Consider the following 15482-nt stretch of genomic DNA (forward strand, 5'->3'; position numbering starts at 1 on the left):
TTTTCTCATGTCTCCACTTTGCAGAGGAATTTTCACCTAGATCCATAGAATGTTCAAAGTTGAATGCCTTGCCTCTATGTCCACCAAGTTTCCTGATGTGACCTCACACCCTCACCCCAACCTGCCCTAGGAATGCTGGAAGTCCAGTCCAGGAAGGGCCAACAGTCTTCTCTTAAAACACACAGTGACCACAATGCCAATTGTTTTGATTTCTTACAAGGAATGGTTTTAAACATGCCAGTAAATGTTCTATATAATGGGCTCTCGCAGCCCATATTTATAATGAGGTAGAAAACAGTCTAAAGATTGGAAAGGCTTTTCCATATTTTAGATGGACTTTTCTCCTTATGTAAGGTCTGATATTATGATCTTTAACCTCACCAAAACACACTTAAGTCAAAATGTTCCTTATTTTATAGATTTCCAGGCCATGGGGTTGAAGAAAGGGATGTTCTTCAACCCAGACCCTTACCTGAAGATTTCTATTCAGCCTGGAAAGCACAGTATCTTCCCTGCCCTCCCACACCACGGACAGGAGAGGAGATCCAAGATCATAGGCAACACCGTGAACCCCATCTGGCAGGCCGAGGTGAGTGCTGTGGGCTCTTAGAAGAAGCCTCAGTAGCCAACTGAAACCACTGACCATAAAGCAGCTCACATGCTATCTCCTCCTTCCTTGGAGCCTCAGAATGCTGCTGAGCTCATGGCTCTCTGGTCTTAGAAGGGAGCTGTGTTCTCTGGGGGTTGTAACTCACGGATCTTTATGGAGCCCCTCAAGGCAATACCAGGAAACTGTTTGTGGCAGCTACACTCAGTAGCCCTGTTACAGCTTCTTCCTCTGATTCGGGATCTGCGTCTGAAGGCAAGACACCCTCTCTCTGCCTCTGTGTGGGAGAAGGAAGAGAAGCATTTTGATCTGAGCATTCTTACACTCTTCCTACATATGCAGTCCTTAGGCAAGAGTGCCAGATTTTAAATGCATCCCTCTTAGAACAACGTTCCAGAGATTCTGGAGGTTAGGGAATCCAGAGATTCCCAGGATAGGTAAATCATTAAGCCCTAGAATATCCCTGGGATTTACATATTGTTTGATCTAAATAGATATGAATCCTAATTGTGCATCCCCTCTTCCTGGTCTGAACAGTGCTAGGCAACTTACAGGAGGATTGGACAGTTTGTTCTATCTCATGAAGACCCATCTCCACTCCCAAATGTGACGTGAGGATGTTTCTCAGCACTGGCCAGGAATGAGGACATTCCTCAGCAAAGCCACACGCATGTCAGGCTTGGCCTTACAGCGACTAAGTCTTCTCCTAGAGAACTAGCAGAAAGTTGTCACAACCCATCTAGCAACCTAGCTCACATGCTTTAGCTTGAGGGTGTGACCTGTTAACCATGTGGACTGGGGAGCAGGGAGGCTTAGGGCCTGGGAGGGGCTACAGTATAATGTCTGAGTTAAAAGCACAGCTTTGCACTTACACAAACCTTGGTTCAAATCCCAGCATGGCCTATTACTAGTTATATAGATTTAAGGGGCGGGGAGTGGGGGTGACTGGGTGACAGGCACTGAGGGGGGCACTTGATGGGATGAGCACCGGGTGTTATGCTATATGTTGGCAAATTGAACTCCAATTAAAAAATGTAAATTAATTAATTAATTAATTGATTAATTTAAAGAAGAATTCAGTCATCCTCAATCTGGGCCTCAGGTTACCTTCATCAGACTGTTACTGATGGAAATGTGCTACCTGAGGAAATGTGCTACCTGAGGCACTTGCTTTGGGCAGGTTTCCTTCCTTCCTTTATTCTTCAGAGTAGATGATCTCTGCTGTGGACTTTTCAAGCATTCTTGAACAAGAAAGTGAGATTAGATATTTGGGGGCAAGTCTTGCTCATTATCTCTTAAATTACACCCCCAACTTCCAAGACTTAATTAACCCTGACCCAGGCCCTACAGAGGAGCAATGTTACAGCTTTGAAGTTAGAGCAACATGAAGGAAATGGAATTGCACTTAAACTTCCTACTACTTTGGTTATCAACAGATTCTAAAGCACTGTGAGTACCAGTAGCATGGAATAATGAATCTTAAATTATTTGTTCTTTCAGTCCTGGCTATTCTCACCAATTATTTCTGGTCTCTTCACTGCATTCCTGGGGATAATACAAGATGCTACAGGAATTTATAGTACATGAAAAAAAAAAGGCTTCTCTCTTGTGAAGAACCTCAGAGCAACTTGTTCTAAAACATTTAGTCATAAAGGTATTATAAGTCTCAAAGAATATTTCAAAACCCCAGCGCCATCAGAATGTTTTGGTTTGGTTTGATTTTTTTGTCTAAAAATTTCAGCTAGAATCCACTGTAAGTTATGAAATAATTTGAGTCTTTAGTCAAGATTTACTTCACCCTGGAAAGATCCCAGCAAACTCTCACTAGTCCTCTGCTTTTGACCTCCTGCACTCTATCCAGTGTCCTGTGGTTAAAGTTGGTGTTTTCTTTTTTTAAGATTTTATTTATTTATTCATGAGAGATAGAGAGAGAGGCAGAGAGAGAAGCAGGGTCCATGTAGGGAGCCCGTTGTGGGACTTGATCTCAGGCCCCCGGGATCATGCTCTGAGCCTAAGGCAGACGCTCAACCATTGAGCCATCCAGGTGCCCCTAAAGTCAATGTTCTAAAACAAGTTTTACTACATCTCTTCCCAATGAGGCTCAGATTGAGGATAACTGATTTCTCAAGTTAAACATCAAGTAATTTGACTGAAGATCTGCACATTGAACCCCTAAATGCTCTCCTATACAGAACATTCAAGGCTTCTGCTGACTCTGCATTGCTTACTACTTGAGTCAGTGATGGGTTGCATTTGGCTCTAAGCTAGCGAAGTGGGGTCAGCTGAGATATTTCTCACAAACAAGAAGTCCAGAGGGAGGTGGTCCTGGCAGCGTAGCTACTCATTACACCAAGGGACTCAAGCTCTCTGGGTCTTCCCACTGCACCTGTTAGCAGATGCCTCCCACCCTCCTGTCTTAAAGCCTCAAACTCAAGCTTCAGGCAAAAAGGCAAAAAGCCTCCTTTTTAGGCTTTGCATTTTTATTCTGTAAGAGAAGCCCTTCCCTCCCCTTATGACCTGTCACAGACCCTCACTTGTTTGGGAAAACCTAGTGCTTTGATTCCCCAACTGTCCACTAGGGAGGGCGAAAGGAGAAGGTGGTTGAACATGGGTTTTGAATAAGATAATTTATAGCATGTGCAATGTGCTTCAGCTCCACTCCCCAGCACCTTATACCTCAGACATTATGTTAAGGCCGCTCGCAGTAGCTCTGTCTCCCACTGCCCCTCATGCTTTCACATGCCTGCATAGATTGTCTTTCCTTATATCTGCTTAAAATGTACATTCTCAATGAATCCAACTTAGCAACTCCTGTTCAGCCATCAAGACTCAGCTAAAATGCCACCTCCCTCATGGGCCACTCCTTGACTCCCCACTTAGGCCTTAGGAGGAAAGTGCTCCTTTCTCTCTGTCCCTTTGTCCAGATCTCTATCATACTGTCTTTATTTGCACATCTGTCTTTCCTGTGAGCCTTTGGGTCCTCAAGGGAAGGAATCATATCTAATTTTTCTTAGCATCTCCAGTTCCTGGAGCCTAATAGGTGATATAAGGCTTATATAGGGCGTACTATGCCCAACCAGTGTAAACATTTTATATGATTAACTCAATCCTCACAACAACCCTATGAGATATATGCTATTATTATCCCTATTTAAAGATGGGGAAACCAAGGCACAGAGAAGTTAAGTAATTTTCCCCAGGTCGCAGCTAATAAATGGCAGAACTGGAATTTGAAGCAGGTCATCTACCTTCAGAGGTTGATACTAATCAGTTTTGTGTATAAGTGGTTGTGGATAAATTCTGGAGAGAGTATCCAGAGATTTTATCAGATACTCAAAGTGATCAGTATAACCCCTCCCCTTCAGAAGAAAAATAAAGTATAAATCTATAGCATTGGATAATAAGGCTGAAGGCAGTTATCAAAAAGCTTAATTTGGTCTTTCAGCTAATCATACAAACTATTACTTCTGGAGGATAAGTTTTAAAGATCAATGAGAACTTTGTTAATGGAGAAAGGCAGGTGAAGTTCTTATGGCTGATTATTCATTTAAGGAATGTTACTGAGTATCTAATCTGTAGTAGAAATAGAAACCTCTGAAAGGGCACAAAAAAGATTGGCAGGTAAGACCACTCAGCCTGGTAGAAGGAGACAATACAATAAAATAAATGTTCTAATCAAGGTATGGACAGAATGCAGCAGAATGCTGAGGGAAGACTTCCCAGATGGTGTGCTGTGGGACTTAGGTCTTGATGCATGATGAGGCATTTCTGGGGAGTGGTTGAAAAGAAAGAAAGAAAGAAATGCCATGTGATTGGAGCTCATAGTATATACAGACAGGTGATGGCTGTTGGGCTGGGCTTCCTCCAGTTGCACACATCCAGCATGGTTCTCTTATTTCTTACAAACAAAACCTTGGGTTGGGTTCTGGGTCTCATATAGCACTTTGGTGAATGAAGTGAAGATTCCCTCTTCCTACAGATTTCATGCACATCTTTAAATTTCTATGCAAGCAGGTAAGTGAGAACCAAACTCTTCTACTTTCTGTATATACTTGCTAACATACAAAGGATATTCATGAGAAATAATTGAAGTTACCTGAACTTAAGAGCAAGAATATCCTTAATATATAGTTTAAATGCTTAATATATTTCTGTGATTAATGTTGCATTAAAATCTTATGTGATTTTTTCAAATTTATGCAAGTTCAAACTTGAAACATATGTTTTTGTTGATTAAAACATGCTACATCTTAGAAAAATTACAGTTACTAGCAGAATTTTAAAATGAGAAGGGAAAATAGAGGAATACATATTAAATGTAATGTCAACTAAAAAACTTTTTTAAAGAAGACTACCATGTTGATTGATCTTTTTTTATTATTATTACTGTAATTAGAAACTATTTTCACCCAGGGAAAACTCTCCTTGATTTTCAGGTCTGTTTACTTTCCTGAACGGATTTAATAAGCACTTATAAAATTATAGCTACACAGAGAAGTTAAATAGAAAATGGCAGAACTGAAGAATCTTGGGTTATTTAATCAGAGTGCCTATGTGAAGAGTATGTTTAAACCTCTAAATCAAACAAGGAACTCCTAAAAGCAAATTCTCAGAAATATCATGTGGATTGAGCAAATATTTAAATCAAGCCTGGGGCCATGGTGTTTGTCAGCCTCCACTCCATTCTCTGTCTCAGCCCTCAAAGCGAGGTGGATTAATCCCACACGTGTACACTATCAGCCTCCTTCAATCTGGTCACAAGATTAGAAGACAAGATATTTCCTCCTAGAGCTTATATTCTAATGTAACAAAACAAAACAAAATATAAACTAACAAGATAATTGCAAGGGAAAATATCAACACTAAGGAAACACATTGTAACGTGATGTGCATGATGGAGAGGAGCTAACTTAGATGGCCATGGTCCAGGGAAAGCCTTTCTGAGTTGTTGTCACATGAACTGAGAAGCCGGATACACAAAGACCTGGTTAGATGTATGTTGCAGATAGAGGAAGCAGCTGGTATGAAGGGCCTGAGTGTACCAAGCTTGGCATATTTAAACAACAGAAGGAAGGTCATTGGGGCTGGAGAATAACCATGTGTGAGGGATGGGAGTGGGATATAAGATGAGGCTGGGAAGAGAGGCAAGGACCAGCATCTTGTAAGTCATGGAAAGTGGTTGGGATTTTATTATAAATGTGATAAAAAGCTATTGGGAGTAGGGAAGCATCATTCTCTGATCAAAATTTATGTAAACTTTCCTGCTGCCATGTATGAAATGGATTATCAAGAGTCAAGAATGGAAGCAGTTGATATCTGCTTCTGGCTGTCATGGAGCAGCATGTGGCACACTAACACAAAACACCTTTCCTAGCCAGAGAAAAACTTTTTTTAAAAAGCATTTGTGATACATGAGAGGATGGTCAGGATAACAGGACTTGTGTGATCAAGATCCTGGAGAAAAAAGAATTTCAAGTGAACCAACTTTCTGCAACTGCTTTTTATAACAGGGATAGGAAAGTAGGCCAAAAGCTGTTGAAGATCAAAGAGGAGTTTTCTGTTGCTTGACTGCTGAAAAGATAACACTTGAAGTTTGGATCCACCAAGGGGAGGTGTCTAGCAAAACCCTAGATTCTCAGTTAGACCCCTGGATGGCTATAGTGAATGAGCAGGGCCCGCCAATGATAGAAAAATTCAAAATAGCCCAAGCAGCCCAGTCAGGCCCTCATTAGTTAAAATACTATCTCACCTCAGTAACAAGAGGAATGGACCATGGATGACTATTATTGGAGCTATCAGAGATAGATTTTAAATACTATTTTATGTTTTTAAACTTAAGAAGTGGAACACCTGGGTGGCTTAGTGGTTGGGCAGCTGCCCTCAGCTCAGGTCGTGATCCTGCAATCTGGGATCAAGTCCCACATCGACCTCCTGCAAAGAGCCTGCTTCTCCTTCTGCCTATGTCTCTGCCTCTCTCTCTCTATGTCTTTCATGAATAAATAAATCTTAAAAAAAAAAAAAACTTAAGAAGCTAGACATAAATAATAAAAATACAACTAAAAAATGCCCATCCACTTTGAAAATTAAGCAAAAACTCCTAAAATATCTAGGAGTCAAGGAAGAGATCATTAAAAAAAAAACTAGAAAATATTTTGAAGTGAGTAATATTAATATATGACATACCTAAACTTGTGGGATGCAGCTAAATTAGAAAACAAGATCTCAGTGATGTGAGTTTCCATGAGATTAAACTATTATCCCAGTAACTTGAAGATGAATGCCTTAATCACTGAATTAGAAAACAAATACATGATAGAGAAAGCTATCAAAAACTACAATAGTGATTGCATGTATATTGAAAAAATGAGTATCATGAAAATATTCATGCTAATAAATTTGAAAATTTAGAATAAATGTGAAAAACTCTACATGATGTTTTTATCATTATCATCTTTATTAAGGGACAATTTACAAACATAAATAGAATTCATTACATACAACAAAAAACTGTATGAATTTAAAGCAAACAGTTTAGGGGAGCACCTGGGTGGCTCAGTTGAGTATTGGACTCTTGGTGTTGGCTCAGGTCATGATCTTAGGGTCATGAGATCCAACCCCTTATCAGTCTCCATGCCCTAAGAGTCTGCTTGGGATTCTCTCTCTCTCTCTCTCTCCTTCTGCCCTTCCCCAACGTAAATAAATAAATAAATAAATAAATAAATAAATAAATAAATAAATAAATATTTAAAAATAAAGCAAATGATTTGGTTAACTGGGTTGCAGGATACAAGGTTAATATATAAAAAGTCCACTGCTGTTCTGTATACCAACAACGAACAAATGGAATTTGAAATTAAAAGCAATGCATTTATATTACCATCCCCAAATGAAACATTTAGATATATATCTAACAAAATTTGCATAATACCTATATAAGAATAACCACATAACTATATAGAATGAAATCAAAGTACTAAAAAATGAATATATAGTCCATGTTCAAGGATAGGAAGTATAATATTGTCAAGATGGTAGGTCTTTCCAAATTCATCTATGAATTCAGTGTAGTCTTAAAACTCTAGCAAGTTATTTTATGGATATTGACAAACTGCTTCTAAAGTTTGCATGGAGAGGCAAAAAACCTAAAATATCTAACACAATATCAGAGGAAAACAAAATTGGAGGACCGATGCTACCCAACTTCAAGGCCTATTGTAAAGCTGTAGTATCAAGAAAAATGTGGTATTGGGGAAAATGGAGCGAGCATCAATGGAACAGAGTAGAAAGCCCAGAATTAGACCTCCACATAGTCAATTGATCTTTTACAAAGGAATAAAAACAATACAATGGAGCAAAGATAGTCTTTTCAACAAATGGTGCTGGAACAACTGGAAATCCACCTACAAAGAAAAGAATCTGAAGAGGGCACTTGATGGGATGAGCGCTGGGTGTTATATGTTGGCAAATCGAACTTTAATAAAAAAAGAAAAGAAAAGAATCTAGAGACCGACCTTCTACTCTTCACAAAAATTAATTCAAAATGGAGCATAGACCTAAATGTAAAATGAAAAATTATAAAACCTCTGGAAATTAACATAGGAGAAAACCTAAATGATCTTGGATTTGGTGATACTTTTTTAAATATTATACTAGAACCATGATCCTTGAATGAAATAATTGACAAGCTGGACTTCATTCAAATTAAAACTGCTCCCTTAAAGACTATATCAAGGGAATTAGAAGATATTTCTCCCACAAACTGGGAGAAAATATTTGTTAAAGAGGTATCTGATAAATGACTATTATCCAAAATATACAAAGAACTCTTAAAACTCAACAAGAAGAAAACAAACATTCGATTTGAAAATGGACCAAAGATCTTGACAGGCACCTCACCAAAGATATATGGATAGCTAATAAGCATATGAAAAGATGCTCCACATCTTATGTCATCAGGGAAATGCAGATTAAAATAACAATGAGATACTACTGCACACCTACTAGAATGACTTAGATCCAGAACACTGACAACGCCCAAGATGGAGAGGATGTGGACCAACAGTAATTCTCATACATTGCCAGTGGGCTTGCAAAATGGTACATTCACTTTGGAAGACAGTTTGGCAATTTCTTAAAAACTAAACAGCTCACAAAATGATCCAGCAATCAAGGTCCTCCGTATCCAAGGGATTTGAAAACTTATGTCCACACATGAGCCTGCACAAGAATGTTAATAGCACCTTTACTTATAATTGCCAAAAAACTTGGATGCAACCAAGACGTCTTTCAGGAGGTTAATAAATCTGTGGGAGATCCAGACAATGGAATGTTATTTAGCACTAAAAAGAATCAAGCTATCAAGTCATGAAAAGATATAGTGGAAACTTAAATACATATTACTAAGTGGGAAAAAATGTGAAAAGACTACATACTGCATGATTCCAACTCTCTGACATTCTGGAAAAGGCAAAACTACAGATACAGCTAGTAAAAAGGGTCAGTGGTTGCCAGGAATGCATAGCGGGAAAGGGTGAATAACAAGATTTTCAAGGCCATGAAAATACTTGATATATTATGATGATGGATATATTTCATTTTACTTTTGCCCAAACCAATAACATATACAACAGGAAGAATGAACCCTAAGATAACCTGTTGACTTTGGGTGATTGTGATGTGTCAGTGCAAGTTCATCCTTGGCTTAAAAAAAAGAAAGGTGCCATTCTGGTTAGTGAAGTTGATGATGGAGGGGACTATGCATGTGGGAATAGGGAAAATCTTGTGCCTCCCTCTTGGTTTTATTGTCAATCTAAAAGAGCTCTAAAAAATAAAGTCTTTTAAAAATTACTTTGGCTCCTCTGGGTTTTTTGCATTTTATTACAAATTTTAGAAAGATCTTTGAATCTCAAGAAAAGAACTTTTGGAATTTTATTTGGAAATGTGTTGAATATTAATTATTCTAATCTATAAAATGATATATCTCCACTTATTTAGGCCTTTAATTTCTCTCAGCAGTGTTGTGTGGTTTTCAGTATAGAGGTCTTGCATGCTTCTTTTTTTGGTCTATTATAAGTGGAATATTTTTTCATTTCATTTCCAATTATTTGCTGCCTATGTATAAATTTTTCTATATTAATTTGAATTCTGCAGTCATACCAAATTATCTTACTGATTCACTAGTTATTTTGTGTGAGGATATTTCAGTAAACAATCATACTACAGCAAATAAAAGTAATTTTACTCAATCCTTCCTAAACATATGCTCTTAATTTGTTTGTTTTGCGGTTTACCTTATTGCAATGTCCAGAGCCTCTAATACAATGTTGAGTTGAAGGGGTCACAGAAGGTATCTCTGCTTTATTACTGATATTAGGGCAAAAGCATTTAATAGCTCACCACAAAGTATGGTGATACTAGATTTTTTTGTATAGATGCTCTTCATCAGCTTAAGAATGTGTCCTTCTATTCCTAATTTGCTGAGAGCTCTTTTTAAAATCATAGATGACGTTAAATTTGGTTAAATACTTTTTCTACACCTGTTGAAATGATTCCATAATGTTTCCCCTTTATTCTATTAATACGGTCATTTACCATGATTGATTTTCTAATATTAGATCAACTATGCATTCCTAAGATAAATTCTACTGGGCCAAATGTATCATTATTTTTATGTATTGTTGGGTTTCTTTTACTAATATTTTATTAAGGATTTTTGCATGTACATTCATGAAGAATATTGATCTATAGTTTTCTTGTATTAGTCTGGTTTTGGTCAGATTGTAATCTGATTTTATGAAATGAGTTTTGAAGTTTTCTTTCTTTTATATATTCTGGAAGGATTTGTGTATAATTGTCATTTCTTCTTTAACTGTTTAATAGAATATATGAGTGAATATATGAGTTACACTGCAGTTTTAAAATGTGTGAGAAAATGTTAAAAATAGAAATAAGGCCTTTCAGGTTAACTATTTTTACATACATAAGCTGTTGTAATTTGTGTCTCTCAAGAAATACTGACATTTTTCTTCATGCTATTTTTTATAGGATTGTTCCAAACAGTGTTTTATCGTCCTTTAATGTATGTAAATTTATTAAGGGTTGTACTTTTCTCATTTTTTAAAGGTGAACTGCATTTTCTCTTTTTTTTATTAACTAATCTGGATATGAGTTTTTAAAATTCAATTAGCCAACATATAGTAAGTACATCATTAGTTTCAGATGTAGATATGGGTTTATGGGTTTTGTTGATTTTTTTTCAAAGAACCAGCTCTTGACATTGATAATTTTCTCTATTTTTCTTTGTTTTCTATTTCTACTCTAATTTTTTTCTCCCTTTTGTTGCCTTCTTTCTACTTACTTTAGGGTTCTTTTGCTCTTCTGTTCCTAGATTCTTAATGTAACATTTTAGAATTATTTTTCTTTCTAATGTGATCATATATAGCTATTAATTTTCTTCCAAGTGGTAGTTTAGCTGCATTCCATAAAATTTATATCTTTTCATTTTTATCATAATCCAATTCAACATATTTTCTAATATCCTTCTTCGACCCATGGATTATTTTGAAATGGACTGTGTAAAGTCCAAACTTTAGGGTTTTCTTAAATATTTTCTTGTTACTGATTTCTAATTCAATTTTATTGTGGTCAGAAAATATACCTGGTATGATTTCAACCTATTTAAATACATTGAATCATGTCTTACAGTCCAACATATGGTATATTTTGGTGGATTTATTACATGCACTTGGAAAGAATATGTATTCTATTGTTTTATGTAGTAGTCTGTAAAAATCAAATTCAAGGTACTGTTCTTATTGACTAGCTTTTTATGAACTGCTGAGGAAAGGATGATTAAATCCCCTGCTATGATCATGGAATTATCTATCTCTCCAAATCCACCAACTTTTTGCTTTATATATTTTGAGGTTCTCTGGTTAGGTACCTGCAAAGTAATGTGGTCCTGATGAATTAGCTTTTTTGACATTATGAAATACATCTCTTTGAAATATCCTATCTTTGGAAATACCCTTCGTCTTGAAGGCTATTTTATCTCACATTAATATAGAATTCCAGCCTTCTTATGTTAGATATCTGAATGGTATACCTATTTTTGTCCTTTAATTTCAAGATATTTTCAAGATATGAAAAAGGCGCATATCCTGTAGACAGTTTTTCACCTACTATGATAATCTCTGCCTTTAAATAAGAATCTTTAATTCGTTGTCACTTAATGTAATTATTCATATAGTTGTATTTAGATCTATTTTTTATTCTCCGTTTTCTGTCTTATTCTTTTCTGTTTTCTTGCTTTCTTTTTGTATTATTTGAATACTTTCTAGAATTTTAATTCATCTATTGGATTTTTAGCTATACATTTTTTGCATTACTTTCTTTGTGGTTGCTTTAGGGTCTACAATATATCTTCTTATGTTTTCATTATCTACGTTGACTTAATATCATAACACTTCACAAAAATGTGGTGATATCTCAACAGTACTTACCTGCATTCACCTGTGCCCATGATCCTTCATGTTATAGTTGCCATATATAGGACTTACAATACATTATAAGCCCCACATGATTATGTTATAGTTCTTGCTTTATTTTTTTTTAAGATTTTATTTATTTATTCATGAGACACACAGAGAGACAGAGGCAGAGACACAGGCAGAGGAAGAAGTAGGCTCCATGCAGGGAGTCTGATGTGGGACTCCACCCCAGCCAGGATCACAACCTGGGCCAAAGGCAGATGCTCAACTGCTGAGACACCCACGTGCTCCAAGACCAGTTTTAAGGCCAAGTGTGCCAAGTTAAGGATAGGGATGTTTCTATGGGGAACACTGAGCCCTGTTAAAGCCAGGGAAAGAGTCAGTGGTGGTCTCACCTACATTGTGCTTTCATGAATACTGTGCTGCTGAACATCTTCCTTCAGCAACGATGTGGCAGAAGTTTCCACCAAAGTACTAGAGGAACTACTGGCCAAGGGACTAGATATGCACAGCTAGGGAAACCATAAAAAGAATGAAATCAGGACTCCTGGGTGGCTCAGTTGTTGAGCATCTGCCTTTGGCTCAGGATGTGATCCCGGGATCGAGTCCCACATAGGGTTCCCTGCATGGAGCCTGCTTCTCCCTCTGCCTGTGTCTCTGCCTCTCTCTCTCTGTCTCTGTCTCTCTCTCTCTTTCTGTGTCTCATGAATAAATAAATAAAATCTTAAAAAAAAAAAGAACAAATAAACAGACACATGTATTTAGGGGCACCTGGGTGGCTCAGTCAGTTAAGCGACTTGTCTCTTGATTTCAGCTCAGGTTGTAATCTCAGGGTTGTGAGATCAAGCACCACATCAAGCTCCACACCAGGTGTGGAGTCTGCTTAAGATTCTATCTCTCCCTCCTCTCCTCCTCTCTGATAAAAAAGAATCAGACATATGTATTTTAAAGAAGTTAAGAAAAAGTATAGTCTCTTAGCTTCCCCCATTTGTTCCCTATTTCTAATGCTTTTTATTCATTTCTGAAGATTGAATTTCCTTTGGGTATCATTTCCCTTCAGCATGAAATCCTTCCCTTGGCATTTTTTGCAGAGTGAGTCTAGGGGGAAGTTCTCTTAGTTTTTTGTTTAGCTGAATGTTTTAACTTCATCTTCATCTTGGAAGATATTTTCACTGAATATAAAATTCTGGGTGACTGGTATTTTCCCCCCAACACTTTAAAAATGTAGTTCTACTGTGTTATTGTCCCCATAGTCTATAGTAAGAAATCAGCAATAATTTGAATCCCAGCTCTCCTGTATGGAAGGTGTCATTTTTCTTTGGTTAGTTCAAGTTTGTCCCTTTATCTTTGGTTTTCAAGTTTGATTACAACATTCCTAGGTATGGTTTTTATATAACTTTTCTAGGGCTGCCATATACAGAAACATATTATTTCATGGTTCTGGAGACTAGAAGTCCAAAATCAAGGAGTAAGCAGGGTTGGTTTCTTCTGATTGCTCTGAAGGAGAATCTGTTCCATGCCTCTGCCCTAGCTTCTGGTGATGCTGGCAGTCTTTGTCATTCCTTGGCTCATAGATGTGTTGCTCTAATTTCTGCCTCCTTCTTCACATGGCGTTCTCACCATATGCCTCTGTGTCCATATTCCTCTCTTCTTATAAATACAACAGACACATTGGATTAGTGCCCACTCTAATGACCTCATTCTAACTTGATTACATCACAAGGACTATTTCCAAATGTGATTACATTCTCATGTTTAGGGCTTCAACACATTTTTTGGGTAACAACACGATTCAACTCATAACAGTTTTCTTCTCATTTATTCTATTGCCTCACTGAACTTCTGGGATCTATAAACTTATGTTTTCATCAAACTGGTGAAGTTTGACCATCATTTCTTATAATATTTTTCTGTTGAATGCTCTCTCTCCTTTTTTCTTGGACTCCACGTATTATAAGCTAGACCTTTAGGTATTGTCCCACAGGTCTCTAAGGCAATTCTCTCTTCTTGTAATTGGATCATTACTATTGATCTTTCTTCAATTTTACTACCACCTCCATTTTATTATTATCTCTATTCAATGATTTTTTTTCATAGATTAGATTTTTTTATTCTAAAATTACAGTTTGGTCTTGTTTATGTTATTTATGTTTTGCTGATGATGTTTCTTTCTATTTGTTCATGACAAGTATATTTTCCTTTACCTCACTGAGTGTAGTTAAAATAGATGCTTTAAAGCATCTATTCTACATATGTGTCTAACATATGTGTCTTTGTTGTTGTAGTTATTTGTTATTTTGTTGTTTTTGTGATTGCAGGCAGTTAACTTAGTTAGGCCACACTGCCGTGAATGTGATAGGTAGCAGTTCAGATTTCAGTTCAGTTCTTTAAGACCTAACTCCAAACTGATTTCATTTTCCCTGTGCATCTATGATTCTACAATCAGCCAGAAACTTGGGCTAAGTTTCAAAAAATAATAATAATTTGGCATTTTCCTTCTTTGCCTTTCTTCTTTCTGGCATTCTTCTTTCACTTTTTGGTGATGCTGATTAGAGCAGGCTCCTTTGCCTGGTTCTCCCAGCCAGAAAGGTGGTAAGGTTTCTCACCACTATTGGAGTGATTATGGCTGCATTTAAGTCAAAGACCTCCAGTTTCTTATTTCAGTGAACAAGTTTTCACAATTCAACCGTATCATAAACAATCCTTTTACATTTTTCTGGACATTGCCAGAATTTGGATTTTTTTAAAACAATAGCTAGCTGTCTTCTGACGTATTATTTTAAGCATGCTATTAAAATTTATTTAAATTTGGGACACGTGGGTGGCTCAGCAGTTGAGCCTCTGCCTTCAGCTCGGGGCGTGATCCCGGAGTCCAGGATCTAGTCTCATATCCAGCTCCTTGCATGGAGCCTGCTTCTCCTGTCTCTGCCTCTCTCTCTCTGCCTCTCTCTGTGTCTCTCATGAATAAGTATATAAAATCTTTATAAAAAAAATAAATAAATAAAATTTATTTAAATTTAATAAAGGAGAAAAATCATGTTTATCTCAGTAGATCCAGAAAATGTAGACAAAATTTAATATTCACTCCTAATTTTTTAACAACTTTCAAAAAACAGAAGAGAACTTCTTCACTCTGATAGAGGATTTAAAATATTAAGAATAAAATCTACAGTAAACATCATGTTGAATACTTTACCTTAAAATTGAGAACAAGGATATGTGCTTTAGCCACTTCTATTTAATTTTTTACCAAAGATCCAATGTAATAAGGTAAAAATAAAGAAAGAAAATATATCACAATTGGAAAGGAAGACTGTACTTATTTTCAAATAACATTGTTGTATAAGTGAGCAGTGTAAAATAATAAACTGTTAGAATTAATAAGT

At 36.7% G+C, this 15482-nt stretch overlaps 1 protein-coding gene across 6 annotated transcripts in view; it reads left to right on the forward strand.

Moving 5' to 3' along the window:
* Positions 1 to 15482, forward strand: part of HECW1 (HECT, C2 and WW domain containing E3 ubiquitin protein ligase 1) — a 441224-nt gene that overhangs the window by 291106 nt on the left and 134636 nt on the right. For all 6 annotated transcript variants that reach the window (XM_072791661.1, XM_072791659.1, XM_072791663.1 and 3 more), the window contains one exon: positions 420 to 589. In XM_072791661.1, the coding sequence (XP_072647762.1) occupies positions 420 to 589 (170 nt within the window). The remainder of the gene's footprint in view (positions 1 to 419; positions 590 to 15482) is intronic.

Source organism: Canis lupus, chromosome 21 (genome assembly GCF_048164855.1).
Source record: "Canis lupus baileyi chromosome 21, mCanLup2.hap1, whole genome shotgun sequence".
In the NCBI taxonomy this organism is placed as follows: domain Eukaryota; kingdom Metazoa; phylum Chordata; class Mammalia; order Carnivora; family Canidae; genus Canis; species Canis lupus.